Below are 12,626 nucleotides of genomic sequence, written 5' to 3' on the forward strand. Positions count from 1 at the left end.
CCAACCCTGATAATAGTCCAAAAAGCAAAGAAAACGAATAGGGGATGACCCTGATAAATTGAAACTCTTTAGTGAGTACTTTAGTATCATGTGAGGCTACAAAAATGTCAGACCCCTAATGATGGCCAGCTTAGGGACAGAGACAATTTACAAAATTAACTCAGATATGGGATTTTTCTGGAATTATGACTTTGGGTGCCAGGATATATATGTATTTTCTGCCTTTAATGCTTCAAAGACCATCATCAACTTATTTTCTTCAAACAACATCAATACAAAAATTATGGGAATTAATAAAATTATCACCAAAGGGAACAAGTTTCGATCTTTTGTCAAATTCTAAAGGAACTCTATGGAGTTCAGTCTGGAGAATTTGTGTGTGGTTATTCAGGCTTAAAGAGTTAAAAAAATTAACACTGTCTCATCAGACATTCAGGCCATAGAAGAAATTTTTAAAAAGGAGAAATGATTGCTAAGAAAAAAATTATCTGTTGATTATTAGATTCCCCTAATTTTGAACCAAAGAAATGCATAGGAAAGATTAATGCATTCTGATATTAGGATTTACAGGGTTTAAAGAGCATTTTAAATGAAAAGTGATCTAAAATTTATGAACAAAAATGGTTCAGAATGGTACACTAAACACGTTAAGTCTGTCAGGCTGTCGATGTAGTCGAACAGTTGACTGATGTCATAAGTGATGGATGGAGTGCTTGGATTGCTTCTTTTAAGGTATTCTTCAAATATCTTGCATACACCTGAAATCAACAAAAAACAGAATTTTATTAATTTATTAAAACAATTTTAGTTTTTATTCTCCCTCCACTCTATAATTCAAAGAATACAAAACTGTTACCCCAACATCTTTTACCGAGGCAGTGCAAGAAAAAAAACAGACCTCGCTAACGGAGCTCCCTTGGGACCAGGAAATGTTCACTTAGTAGGGGTGTCCGCTTTAGGATGATAACAAATGAAGTGTTTTTATGTCCCTGGTACATGTACCATAATAGCCTGCGGCACAGATGCAACTAAATTTTTGGCTGAATCTGTCTGCGAAACAGTCCTACAATCCTTGTTCTGGGTTCCAACTGTGTACCAGGATTCGAGCATGCATCATGATTGGCCTGTTAACCCTTTAAGCCCAAGTATCCACATACAAATTCTCCAAACTGATCTCCATACATTTCCTTTAAGAATTTGTTGAGAGAATTTAATAAAACATCAAGGCATTTTCTCTTTCGTGATCATTTTTTACATTCTCACAACCTTATCTCTTGACAATGTATAGACATTGTTAGGAGAAAATTGCTGTTGGTCACTGTTGGGAGTTAAAGGGTTAAGAGTGCCATTGTTGATTTGCCAATCAGGTTGAAGGAAATTTGAAACGTATACAAGTAATTCACTAAGTCTGCTGGGGTCCATTAGATTCTGTCTGTGACACATGTTTGTACCATGACTGAGTATAATTTTTGCTCTAAAGAGCTGTCAATAAGGGCTGGTAGTTGACCCAAACCACCGGTTAGTTAGCCATCTTTAGCCGGCTACTTTCATCTCCTTCTACCATAACTGCTACCAAAAATTAACACCATAAAATAAAATTGTAAAGCATCCGTGTTCGAGTTTTGAATAACATTGAACGCATATTTAAACAGACTGTGAAACGTTTGAATTGTGCAATGTCATGGAATGCCTGCAACATTTCAATGGCATTGTTCCCAGTGTTGCGAGTATTCTGATGAAACAACATAGCATCCGCCGTGAAAATCGCTTGAAATGCCATTTCTGCGACTCTTAATTTCAAAATGTCCCTAGATGCCTTGACCCTCAAGAACTTGTGCCTTTGGTGCGAGTTCCAAAGCCACCTACTATTCATTACTAGCCTGCTACTTGAAAACTTTTTGACAGCCCTGCTATAAGGTGTCCGTTAATAAGGGTTGGACTGTAAGTGATTCCATCAATGTGCCATGATTTCAAATACATGTAGCTGCCATATATAAAATCCTTACAAGTCGTTTTAGCTCCGGGATCAAAATACAAAATAGTTGTCCTTACTTTCCATGCATTCTTCTTTTGTTTCATAGTCAGAGTATGTCCGTGATTCTGGCTTTGAAGTTGGCTGTATGAGGAGGATTGTGTGACTCTATGAGGAAACAAAATTGAAAGAAAGCAGTTAGAGTACAATATAAAATAGGAGCTCTATGCAACTAAGAAGATGATGGCAGCCATATAACTATCAATGAGGTGCATGGCATGCACAGAAAACTCCAGGGTCAAGCCATTAAACAACCACTCACCTACAAGATTACTGAGACTTGTTAAGGTGATTCCCTAGTAAAAGAACCTAACATAGATTGTAAATGAAACTTGGTACACTGATGTAACAAGTCAAGAAGATGAGGAAAAGGTAATAAAAAGTGGGGGTCACCGTGCTCGTTTTGACGTCACAATGCTGACAAATACGGCTATTTTGGACCCTTTGACAAAAACCGCGCGCAGCCCAAAACTAGACAAAAAGGAAAGATTTTTTCAATGATGCATGTGGTATCGCACAGAATTTGACTTTAATGTATTGTTTATCCCCTTACGTACCATAAAAAATGCCTTTTAATGCCCTTGTTTTTTCTTTACGCTACAAAGTAGAATTAAATTGGACACGCGCTATTCGACACGTGATAGCTCAATCCGTACAATTTAGTAAAATTGCCAAAAAACTGAACATAGATTTGTGCCAATTTTTTTCTCATTGAAAGGAAGCACTGTCCTTATTAAAATCATGAAATAAAAAATGGGGGTCACCGTGCTCGTTTTTGCGGTAGAGCTGCAGAGAGTGCGCGCCAAATGCATTTTCCTTGACTTTTGAGAGAGGACTGGGGTGAGTTTCATAATAGAATGTATGTGAAAGGGGGAAGAAAGTAGTAAAAAATCTGTTTTTATAGAATTTACATCGAGATATCACATTTAGCTCACAATGTGATAAAGAAAGCGTTTAAATGCAAATCAAAGTGAATAAAACACAAATTAAACATCCACTATTGAGGTTTTCCGTGAGGAAGTCGAACTCAGCAACACGCGTACTGCTTACGTTATGCACATTCCCACCACATTGAGTCTCACCTCGGCAAGAAACAACTACAAGCAAAAATTGCAATAGCATTTCTCTTCGGTCAACTTCATTTCCATAATGTTACTTCACATGCTCTTTTTTACGGAGGCCATCTTTTTATGCGCAGTAAGAGATGCGCAATGCAAAACCAGGGAATCACCTTAAGTGAACTAAGGCCCTGTTCAGATGCCGCTCCACTCATGTTCCAAACCTAACTGAGTTTGGTTCGACTTTGGAGCGACATTGGCGCAACATCTGATTCAGACAGCGCACCGTGTGTCAAACCTAATCTTTATTTCATGTACGGAGAAAGAAAAAATTATCATAATGTATGCATCAGATTCGGCACATGAGAAGAACGCTGTATGAATCACCTGCCGCTCCAATGTCGAATAATGCGACAGACCCTGTCAAACTTAACGTTTTTACCACACCAACTTAAAACTGCTGTACCAAACTAATTCAGACGCCGCTCTTTTGCCGTACTTAATACCTCAGTTAGCTAGGTTTGGCACATGAGTGGAGCAGCGTCTGAACCGGGCCTGAGCAACTTAAGCCCATCAACTATTTTACAATAACTGAGCGAATCCTCTCACGCTGATTGGCCGAGAGCTATAGTCTATGAGAGTATAGACCATGCAAATGACATAACATGTTGCTCAGTGCCAGTTGTTTTGTTTTTGGTTTTTCGTAAAAAAATAAATGTTACTGTAAAAAACAAATCAACCACAACTTTCTATGGTCTACACTCTTATAGACCATAGAAATGACGCCATAAAATGTTCAAAACTTTGCAGTGTAACCACATGCCTGAGGCTCGTGGTTCCACTTGAGTTTTGAACGCTTTATGACATCATTTCTATGGTTTATAAGAGTGTAAACCATTGAAAATTGTGGTCGATTTGTCAAACATATACTCCCTTGCTTAACACACAGCTTGATCAATTTAAACGATGTGCAATATTTTAAAACAGGTTAAAGTAGTCATTTATTCTTTGCTTGTTCCCCTGACAATTTCATGAAGAATATCAAAAGAAGAATGAGTATTTAGACGTTCATTTTCATGGTTCTAGTATTAGTTTACTTAAGACAATCTGACAAATTATTTGGTGAGTTTATGTCAATCCAGTACGTACGCTTTCGTTTTCTCTTTGATCTTAGTGATTTTAAAACCTTACACAATGATACTGACGAAATTATTGTGCTTTGAATCCTCTCCTTGGACATAATCACTAAAAGTCTTATTGATAACTACGCCTCTAGGAAGTGATCGAACAAAGCACCCAAAACAAAACAATTCCATCGCAGCTTGCTCGAAGATTCAATGCAATCGTGACTCAATACAAGTTTCATTTGGGCCTGTAGCTGCAAAACCAAAGCAGCATACTCTACGTAAAACTATGATAGAGTCTACCAAATATTTCACTCACCATTTTCACTGAAAACTTGTAAAATTGACGAAAAAGTCTTCTTTCCAGACACGTGAACTCTCTGCTCGGCGCTTCGCTTTGCACTTGGTTTCCATATATGGAAAGAAAACTCATCCACGCAGGAGAAACTGGGTTCTAGTAATTTGTCCAATCAAATGTGATGTTAGAAAAACAGACCTCTGTTTGAAATTCCAACACAAAGATCGAGTGTTCCTCATGAACAATTCAACATGGTTTTCCAGGTAAGTTTTAAATTACTTGGCTTTTTTCAGAATTTGTTTCGGTACGATTTGACTTTAAGAAGTGATTTATATTTCTATAAGGTGAATATTTCCTGTTGCAGCGTTCACCGGTGCGAAGACACGAATTTGACAGTTCCGACGAAGAGGAGAATGATGCTGTTGAAAATCTCACACCTTTACAAATAGATTGGTAAAAGAAATTTATTACGGTATTCAGTCATTATCATAATTGGTTGTAATGCTCTATTCAAGCCTCTTAAAGTCAGTTTGTACATACTGTGATGTTATCAGCATGAATGAATCTGCCTCTGGTTGGATTTCTCTACCTTAATTTTTGTTGTAAGCTTACTGAAATTTACTTACTTTACTTTAAGTAACGGACACCCTAATTAATATGACACCCTGGTTTAACAATGACATGACCGTCAGTGAATTCGCCAATGCAATCAACTTTGCAAACATTAATGTTCGTCAATAACTTGTCAATTAAGTACTCCATGAATGTTTGGTCTGGAATCAGGGATCCAGGAAACTTTAAAATACCAGATGTGCATGTACATTTAGCTGCATTAATTTTCAACCTGCCCTAGACAAGGAACATACCGTCAAGCCAGGTCAAGCGTACCCCTAGCCTCCCATTCTCTTATATTTCCCAGAACTGATGCATAAACTTACATAATACCCTCAAATTTTCATACCCCTATCTGTGGTGGTGAAAAGTAAGCAACCTTCCCCCCCCCCCCCCCGCTAATGGTGCCTGACCCTCTCCAAAACTCAACCACTCTTGCAAATCTAGTCCTTTACCATCTACAGTGGTAGAAGGATAGGAAAAAGTCCAAGACAAGCTTATATTTGTGTGTTAGCCAGAAGGAGTGAAACCTATGTTCAAAGGGATGCTTATTGAAGGGGTCGACGGGAGGTCTATTTGAACAATTTATCTGGCTAATGTACATCTTTACACCTGAAAAAGTCAACAGTAGGGAAGAAGTTTTTCATTATGGGATCAATTTACTACGTCTACCAGAACACTTGTCCTGACTAGGACTCCAGTCCAAAATGAATTCTGGTATTTTTAGTAAAATGACCCAACTGACATGCAAGTATATATTAGCCTGATGATTTCTTTGATTTTAGGGTAGACCTTTCATTCACTGGTTCTTGTGCAGAAGTTATTTGCATCAGTGAATTGCCAGGTAATTTTTTCTTATTTTGAGAAGAATTTTTAACGATTTGGGTGGATTTTAATTGGGATGCAGATAATGACAACAGGGGAGACTTGAGAATAGTATAGTGCATTGTAAGATCTCATTTTCTGAAACTAAGCAGTTCCTCTTCCTTCTGAGGCCACAGTTACTGATGTACGTGTCATGAGTGTCACTGAATGTTGCTCAAGTTAAACTACAGCTGTATATGTACCAGGGCATGGCTTTCTTCAATTCTCAAATTATGTATAAGACAAATGGTTGTCAAATTCAGACAAGGGGTAAATGACTACCCCTTTTAAGTTCTTGAAATTAGATTAAAGTTCAGTCAATTGCCATCATTTGCACAATACCCGAAATAAGGCACCTCTGAGCCTTTTACGTCTTGAATTGTTAATGCTGATCGATTATCTGTTTCTGGTCATTTTAGGCTGTAAATATAAGGATACAAACAGGAATTTAACTGTGGATATAGGTTTGTAAATTTGAGGCTACACTGCCTATAGTACAGTCATGTATGTACATTATCTTTGTAGTTAGAAGTTAATTTGCCATATATGTAGAGAACCAGTCAAACTAACTGACTGAAGGTTGACCAAAACGGCACCCTTGATAACCATATGCATTGTCACTGAATTGTTTTTGTTTGTTGTCCCCTTTAGCACAACTTAAAGCAATCAACATCACAGATGTGTTTGTGTTCTGTTCCTCTGCCGAGATGATCAGGTTCGTCTTTAATGATCTTACAAATGCGTTTGTCCCCTTACCTTAGTTTACATGTCTTGTGAACATGAGTTCCAAGGCAATAACTTAGTAACATTCACCATATGTATTCACTCTTAGGCCAATGCATGTATGCCAAGATCTTAAACTCTAAGTCTGTGATTGAAATCCTTGGTGTTATTTTACTCTTTAAATTTTGCATAGTATTATTTGAAATTTTTATCTCTCAGAAAAATTATACAAATTAAAACACAATTTTTAAAGTTTTTCTTTGGCCAGTTTGTAATTGGGGTAGGCTGTCCATTTACAGCCACTTGGGTCAGAGTCACACTGTACCTCCCATTGGAGCTGGGAACATTACAGTGTACATGACCCCTGCCCAAGGAGCTGCGAAGGAGACTAACTATTTGGGATGAATGAGTTAACCTTTTACAATAAAACTATTTCAGGTGTAGAGTTCCTCATCTGATTGATGAGTACCACTGGGCTGGCTTTGGAGTTCACCACTTCCCTGCTGAGGGTGGCAGTGTTTTAGCAATGAGCGACTGTGAGGTTTTGATAGAGCAGTTAAGGAAATGTATCACTTTTGGACGCAAAACACTTTTACAGTAAGTAATGACCTATGGCCGGGGGGGGGGGGGGGAGGGGTTACTTAGGTTAATTATTTTTGCTGGGTATGTGCTGCTGGCCTCTAAGTCTATTCTGTGGCCAATAGACCCCACCTTATCCATTTTTAAGGATCCCATCTTATTGACTTTGTGTTTGTGTATCTACGTTATACAGCCTTTTAACTAGCATCCTAAAATGAACTGACATATTTTTTAAATTGAATGAAGAACAGTACTTGTCACCTGCAGTATAAACATTCTGGTACATTTGCTAACTGAAAATGTAAATCTGAACTTTCTTACCCCAAAAATCCAAAAATGTGCGACCCCATTATAGTCAACCCAGTTGTGAAAATGTGACCCTATCCAAGGGCACAGCCGCATTAGCCTCTTATAAGGAAGTACTTCCTGTTGCACCTTAAAGCATAATGTGATGGCCCACTGAATGGTATTAAACTGTTCAGACTATGTTCAGGGTCCTTTATAATGGTGTTGAAAGTGGGCTTGGAGTCAATAGCCCATGAGGCCGAAGGCCGAATAATAGGTTATTGACTCAGAGGCCATGTGGGCGAGAGGAATAATAATTAATAATAATAATTATTGTTTTGGTAAAATCTAACTAGTTGGTAAAAAATATCGAGACAAAAATACTTTAGCTAGTTATAGCTAGACTTACAGCCATTGTGTTGGTTTTCAAAGCCAGTGCTTTTTACTACTAGTGGGCTATAAAATATAACATATAGCCTAGTAGTAGCTCAACCAATCAGATTCAGCATTGATAAAAGACCATTAGTTGGATTTTACTTACTACGTAGCCCTGTGATGAAATTTACAATCGTGGGGACAATGTTCACCAGTTTGACGGCCTTCTGGTAGGACAGTCCTCGGGCATATTAGTAGACACTGAGTGCTTTTCAAGGTACTTTATTTGGCAGGGCATTAAAAAAGGCAGGTGCTGTGTACGTAAGAACAAATTTGGCATATACAAGCAGTGTAGAAAGTGGACATATCCTGTTGAGGAACTCTTGATCTCTTTAACTACACTAAAAAATACAGACATTTGAATGCTTTCTTGATTGCTAATCTGCCGTTTTAAAATATTTTTATATTTTTCATTCTTAGCTGTGTTTCTGGTTTAGGAGTTTCTTGTTTAGGTAAGTGACAACAGTTAATGTGTTCATTATATTGAGGCTGCCTATGTTTGAGAGGGTGCCTATAAAATATTGGCATTCAATAGCCACCCACCCATTAGTCCAGATTCGAATTTGTCATGGCTGCTGAAACCGCCTGCAAAGACTTATTATATAGGGTTAGCATTGACCTAAAGTAATTCACAAATACCGACAATAAGGTGTCAAAATTTGAGTTTAAAACAATAGACACAATTGTAGAAGGTCTTCTTCTGACTAGAATTTGTGAAATATTTTCCTTAGGTTTGAAGATTTTCCCTAACTAATGAGTCTTCGGTGCTTCTTTTCAGTGGCCGTGATGAATTAGAAACAGGGGGGATAAAATTTTTAGTTTGATTTTCATTTTACCCGTCTTGAAAATGTACTTGCCAAGAAAGAAATAATTGTAAATTGCACTCTGAATATATATGTTGTGGTTCAAGTATTTTTAAACCAATTTAAATTTTTCAAACTTATTTGAAACTTTTAAACACACCACTCATCCTCATTTATTTGTGCCTCTGCCTGTAAAATACACTGTGTAAAATAAACTTTTGCTTTTAAGGTGTCACACGTCACACATTCATATAATGGCCTCACAATCTGTTTTTTTTTGGTTTCTGTCCTGTTCAGCCGCAGCTGTCTTGTTGCTGAGTCTGGATGAATTCATGTCCCCCGATCATGTCATCTCCAAGATGCGACAAGTAAGAGGTCAGCGAGCCTTTCAAACAGTAAAGGTATTATAGCTAAAGCAAACTTGTTTTCTCTTACTGTATTAATTAACGCCATAATCATTAGCCAACATGCCAAAAAATTAAACTTAACCATTCAATTTTTTTATAATGAAAGTTTCACTGATCTAAGTCCGTGATCAAGCAATTTATCGCCAAGGATAACCCAGTGATCTACTGATGTCCTGTTCAGGGGAGTGGAGTGGTAACAATCTTAGTTCTTCTTATTACTGAAACTAGAATAACCTCCTTTGGTCTTCGTTTACTCACTGTGCGCGTTTACCTTTTTTAGAGGGCAGGTAGTGCTTCACTGTAGGTTTTAAACTTCCCGAGGGACCTGACATTAAGTGTTTTGTTATATTTCTAGACTTTCACTTCAACAGCAACAAAAGAATAACCAGAGCGAATCAAAACAGTTGACTCGGTAGTTATAACGGCACAAATTTAATTCTCAAAACCCGCGTGAATGAATTAATGATTTACAAATTAAAGTATAATTTCCTTATATTATCTGCATCTTTCTTTCTCCATTAACTGCCGTTTTTCCTCTGGAATAACTTTAAAAATCGTTGCTTTTTAAACGTTTTTAGCTTGATGCTTTCATGTTTGTGTTGTTGTGTTCATTTACAAAAAAAGAAAACTGGCAGTGTTTTTCCCTCCTTCTGTCATGCCACTTTCCACCGTACTTTGATCACGTGCTGTAATGTATCCCGAGCTGGGGACATTGCTTAATGTATCACGACTGGGATACAAATGTCATTTGATTTTAGTCAAAGCCACGTGACCAAGAATCAACCAATCGCAGTCCCTGTTTAGTTGAGTGAAAGTCTAGGAATATGCTATTTCACCTGTGAAGATATCATATGTTTTCGCACAAAAGCTCAGCTGGTATTTCATTGGTGTTTATATAATAAATGCCGATATCTCAAACATTTTTAAACCTACAAGAAAATAAATAACATTTTCTTAAAGTTTGACCATGGTTTATTAAGGATGCCAACAATCATAGAAATTGGTTAAATCGTTCCTGCTAAAAATGTGATAGGTTCAGGCCACCTTAATGACGGTGACTGAGTTTTTAGTTAATATATATTTCAATAAAATTTTTCATATTAACTTTAAAAGAGTGTTCGACTTTGGCAAGTTATTTCTACCCCTAAAGAATATGGGCTTACCTCTGAAGAATATAGGTACTTCCCCTGAAGAATATGGGTACTACCCCTGAAGAATATGGGTACTACCCCTGAAGAATATAGGTACTACCCCTAAAGAATATGGGTACTACCCCTGAAGAACATGGGTTTACCCCTGGAGAATATAGGTACTACCCCTGAAGAATATAGGTACTACCCCTACCCCTGAAGAATATGGGTGCTACCCCTTAAGAATGTGCATACTACCCCTGAAGAATATGGGTTTACCCCTGGAGAATATAGGTACTACCCCTACCCCTGAAGAATGTGCATACTACCCCTGAAGAATATGGGTTTACCCCTGGAGAATATAGGTACTACCCCTGAAGAATATAGGTACTACCCCTACCCCTGAAGAATATGGGTACTACCCCTGAAGAATGTGCATACTACCCCTGAAGAACATGGGTTTACCCCTGGAGAATATAGGTACTACCCCTGAAGAATATAGGTACTACCCCTACCCCTGAAGAATATGGGTACTACCCCTGAAGAATGTGCATACTACCCCTGAAGAATATGGGTTTACCCCTGGAGAAATTCATGAAAATTAAAGCTTCACCCCCAAAGAATTCTATATTTTTTTGCTCTACCCCTCCCCTCTACCTCAATGTTCATAACTTACCCCTGGAGAATTCCATGGTTCCTCAACCAGTGGCGTGTGGATATTAAATGCAAAATTCAAAGCCCTAAACTATTTTACTCAGAAAGCTGACATTCCAGTGTCCTTTTAAGAGTCAAAACTGGATATTTCGCTCGTGTTACTCTCCACAAAGTTCCACAAATGTTAGATCGAGCTTTATAGAAGCTGCTGGGCTTGTGAAAAAGCTCAGTCTTGGCAAAAGGTGTCTCATGCTTAAGCTTTCTTCGAAAAACAAGTCACGCCAGTTTGTTGCCCTTATAGCAACCTCATTCCTAGTACCCCTCCCGCTCCACAGGGACAGAGAGGACCCTGGGAACGAGGTTAGCTTTACAAGGGAGTTTTAGCCCCGTGTTTGCACGTGACGTCACGGCGGCCATGTTGGTGGTCAAGAACAAAAGCATTTTTCTCCTCTGGGAACTAAGCTCTATTTTCATGTAAATTCTTCGAGGAAATATTCTTTTGTTTTGACCCCCAACATGGCCGCCTTGTCACGTGGTTGCAAACCAAGAATTGAGGGAAGCCCTGTCTCTAATGTTGTCTTTCCTACCTTCAGCAATACAATTTTGTCCATGAATTCCGCGATATGTATAAAGCTTATCAAGATGAGCAAAGAAACTCCACAGAAGTGGCAGCTCCAAGATCGCTTTCGAGATGAACTTGGAAGTTATAAACTCTATATTAAAATCATGATATGTTGTGTTACCATACAATTTCTGCAATAATTTATCATAGTTGAGTTGAAATCCGTGTTTTTTATGGTACTGAAATAAGTATTATTGTAATTGTATATATGGCACTGGAATAGAGAAAAATTATGGGGTAACATATCAGCCTAGTCATGAGGACGTTTCGGCTCGGTCAAACTCTCCCTGTGTTTTCATAGTGGAGAGTTTGCTTACAAGCCAATAGATATTGTCTGCCTTCTATGTCTATGCCACTTACCGTTTAGTTCCGAGGAATGCAAATGCATTTCTTTGCCTCAGTTATAGTAATATAAAAACTGTATGTCATTAAGAACAAAATTATAAGGGATGATACCCCAATCCCCCCCCCCCCCCCCCCCCATCCACCTACCCCCAGTGCCTCGTTCAGCGTTTGGAATACCGCCGTATGTAGTGATTTTTATCATACAATAAGTTTGATGTTATAATTTTAAAACTAAGTGTTAACTCAATCAAATTCCTAATAGAGCAAGTCGTACTTGTAACGTTATTACATACATATTATTATTCATTCAAAATATTTCCCCGATTCTGATTGGCTAAAAGCACACGCATAATTCACCATAACCAGTTTCTGATGACCAAATTTGGAAGAATTTTGTGTTTAACGAGGAAATGACGTCAAAAATGCACTGTTCGTGCAGGTTAAGGCTCTGTTAACCGAGAGGTTGTGAAAACAAAAAATGGTTGACATTTCACTCGCTTCAAGAGTAAGAACTAGCGAAAAAATAGCTAAAAAGATGGCAAGAACCGCAAGAAGACAACACAAAGGGCGCGCGCGACATCTACTATTTGGAGAATATTGGTGGAGCTGGACAAACCTAAACGTGCACTATCGAAGGATCGATGGAGGTAAGCAT

At 38.1% G+C, this 12,626-nt stretch overlaps 2 protein-coding genes across 2 annotated transcripts in view; one reads left to right on the forward strand and one right to left on the reverse strand.

Moving 5' to 3' along the window:
- The window catches only part of LOC140942710 (enhancer of rudimentary homolog), a 5,558-nt gene extending 937 nt beyond the window's left edge, over positions 1 to 4,621 (reverse strand). Inside the window, exons 1-3 of the mRNA XM_073391678.1 lie at positions 4,534 to 4,621; positions 2,053 to 2,140; positions 638 to 758 (exon numbers count right to left, since the gene is read on the reverse strand). Of these exons, the coding sequence (XP_073247779.1) occupies positions 638 to 758; positions 2,053 to 2,140; positions 4,534 to 4,536 (212 nt within the window). The 5' untranslated portion in view covers positions 4,537 to 4,621. The remainder of the gene's footprint in view (positions 1 to 637; positions 759 to 2,052; positions 2,141 to 4,533) is intronic.
- Positions 4,622 to 4,728: 107 nt separating this feature from the next.
- LOC140942708 (cyclin-dependent kinase inhibitor 3-like) lies at positions 4,729 to 12,058 on the forward strand. Its single transcript, XM_073391676.1, has 9 exons — positions 4,729 to 4,775; positions 4,877 to 4,965; positions 5,910 to 5,968; positions 6,408 to 6,452; positions 6,640 to 6,703; positions 7,150 to 7,308; positions 8,431 to 8,462; positions 9,111 to 9,214; positions 11,598 to 12,058. The coding sequence occupies exons 1-9, from the start codon at positions 4,764 to 4,766 to the stop codon at positions 11,697 to 11,699; spliced, it is 666 nt and encodes a 221-aa protein (XP_073247777.1). The 5' UTR covers positions 4,729 to 4,763; the 3' UTR covers positions 11,700 to 12,058.
- The last annotated feature ends 568 nt before the right edge of the window (positions 12,059 to 12,626 follow it).

The sequence above is a fragment of the Porites lutea genome, chromosome 7 (genome assembly GCF_958299795.1).
Source record: "Porites lutea chromosome 7, jaPorLute2.1, whole genome shotgun sequence".
Taxonomy (NCBI): domain Eukaryota; kingdom Metazoa; phylum Cnidaria; class Anthozoa; order Scleractinia; family Poritidae; genus Porites; species Porites lutea.

What these genes read in the sequence shown, in the direction of transcription:
- LOC140942708 (XM_073391676.1), top strand. An exon ending in GGACGCAAAACACTTTTACA is followed by an intron (nt 7,309 to 8,430) that starts GTAAGTAATGAC and finishes TTTCATTCTTAG; the next exon opens with CTGTGTTTCTGGTTTAGGAG. An exon ending in TTTAGGAGTTTCTTGTTTAG is followed by an intron (nt 8,463 to 9,110) that starts GTAAGTGACAAC and finishes TGTCCTGTTCAG; the next exon opens with CCGCAGCTGTCTTGTTGCTG.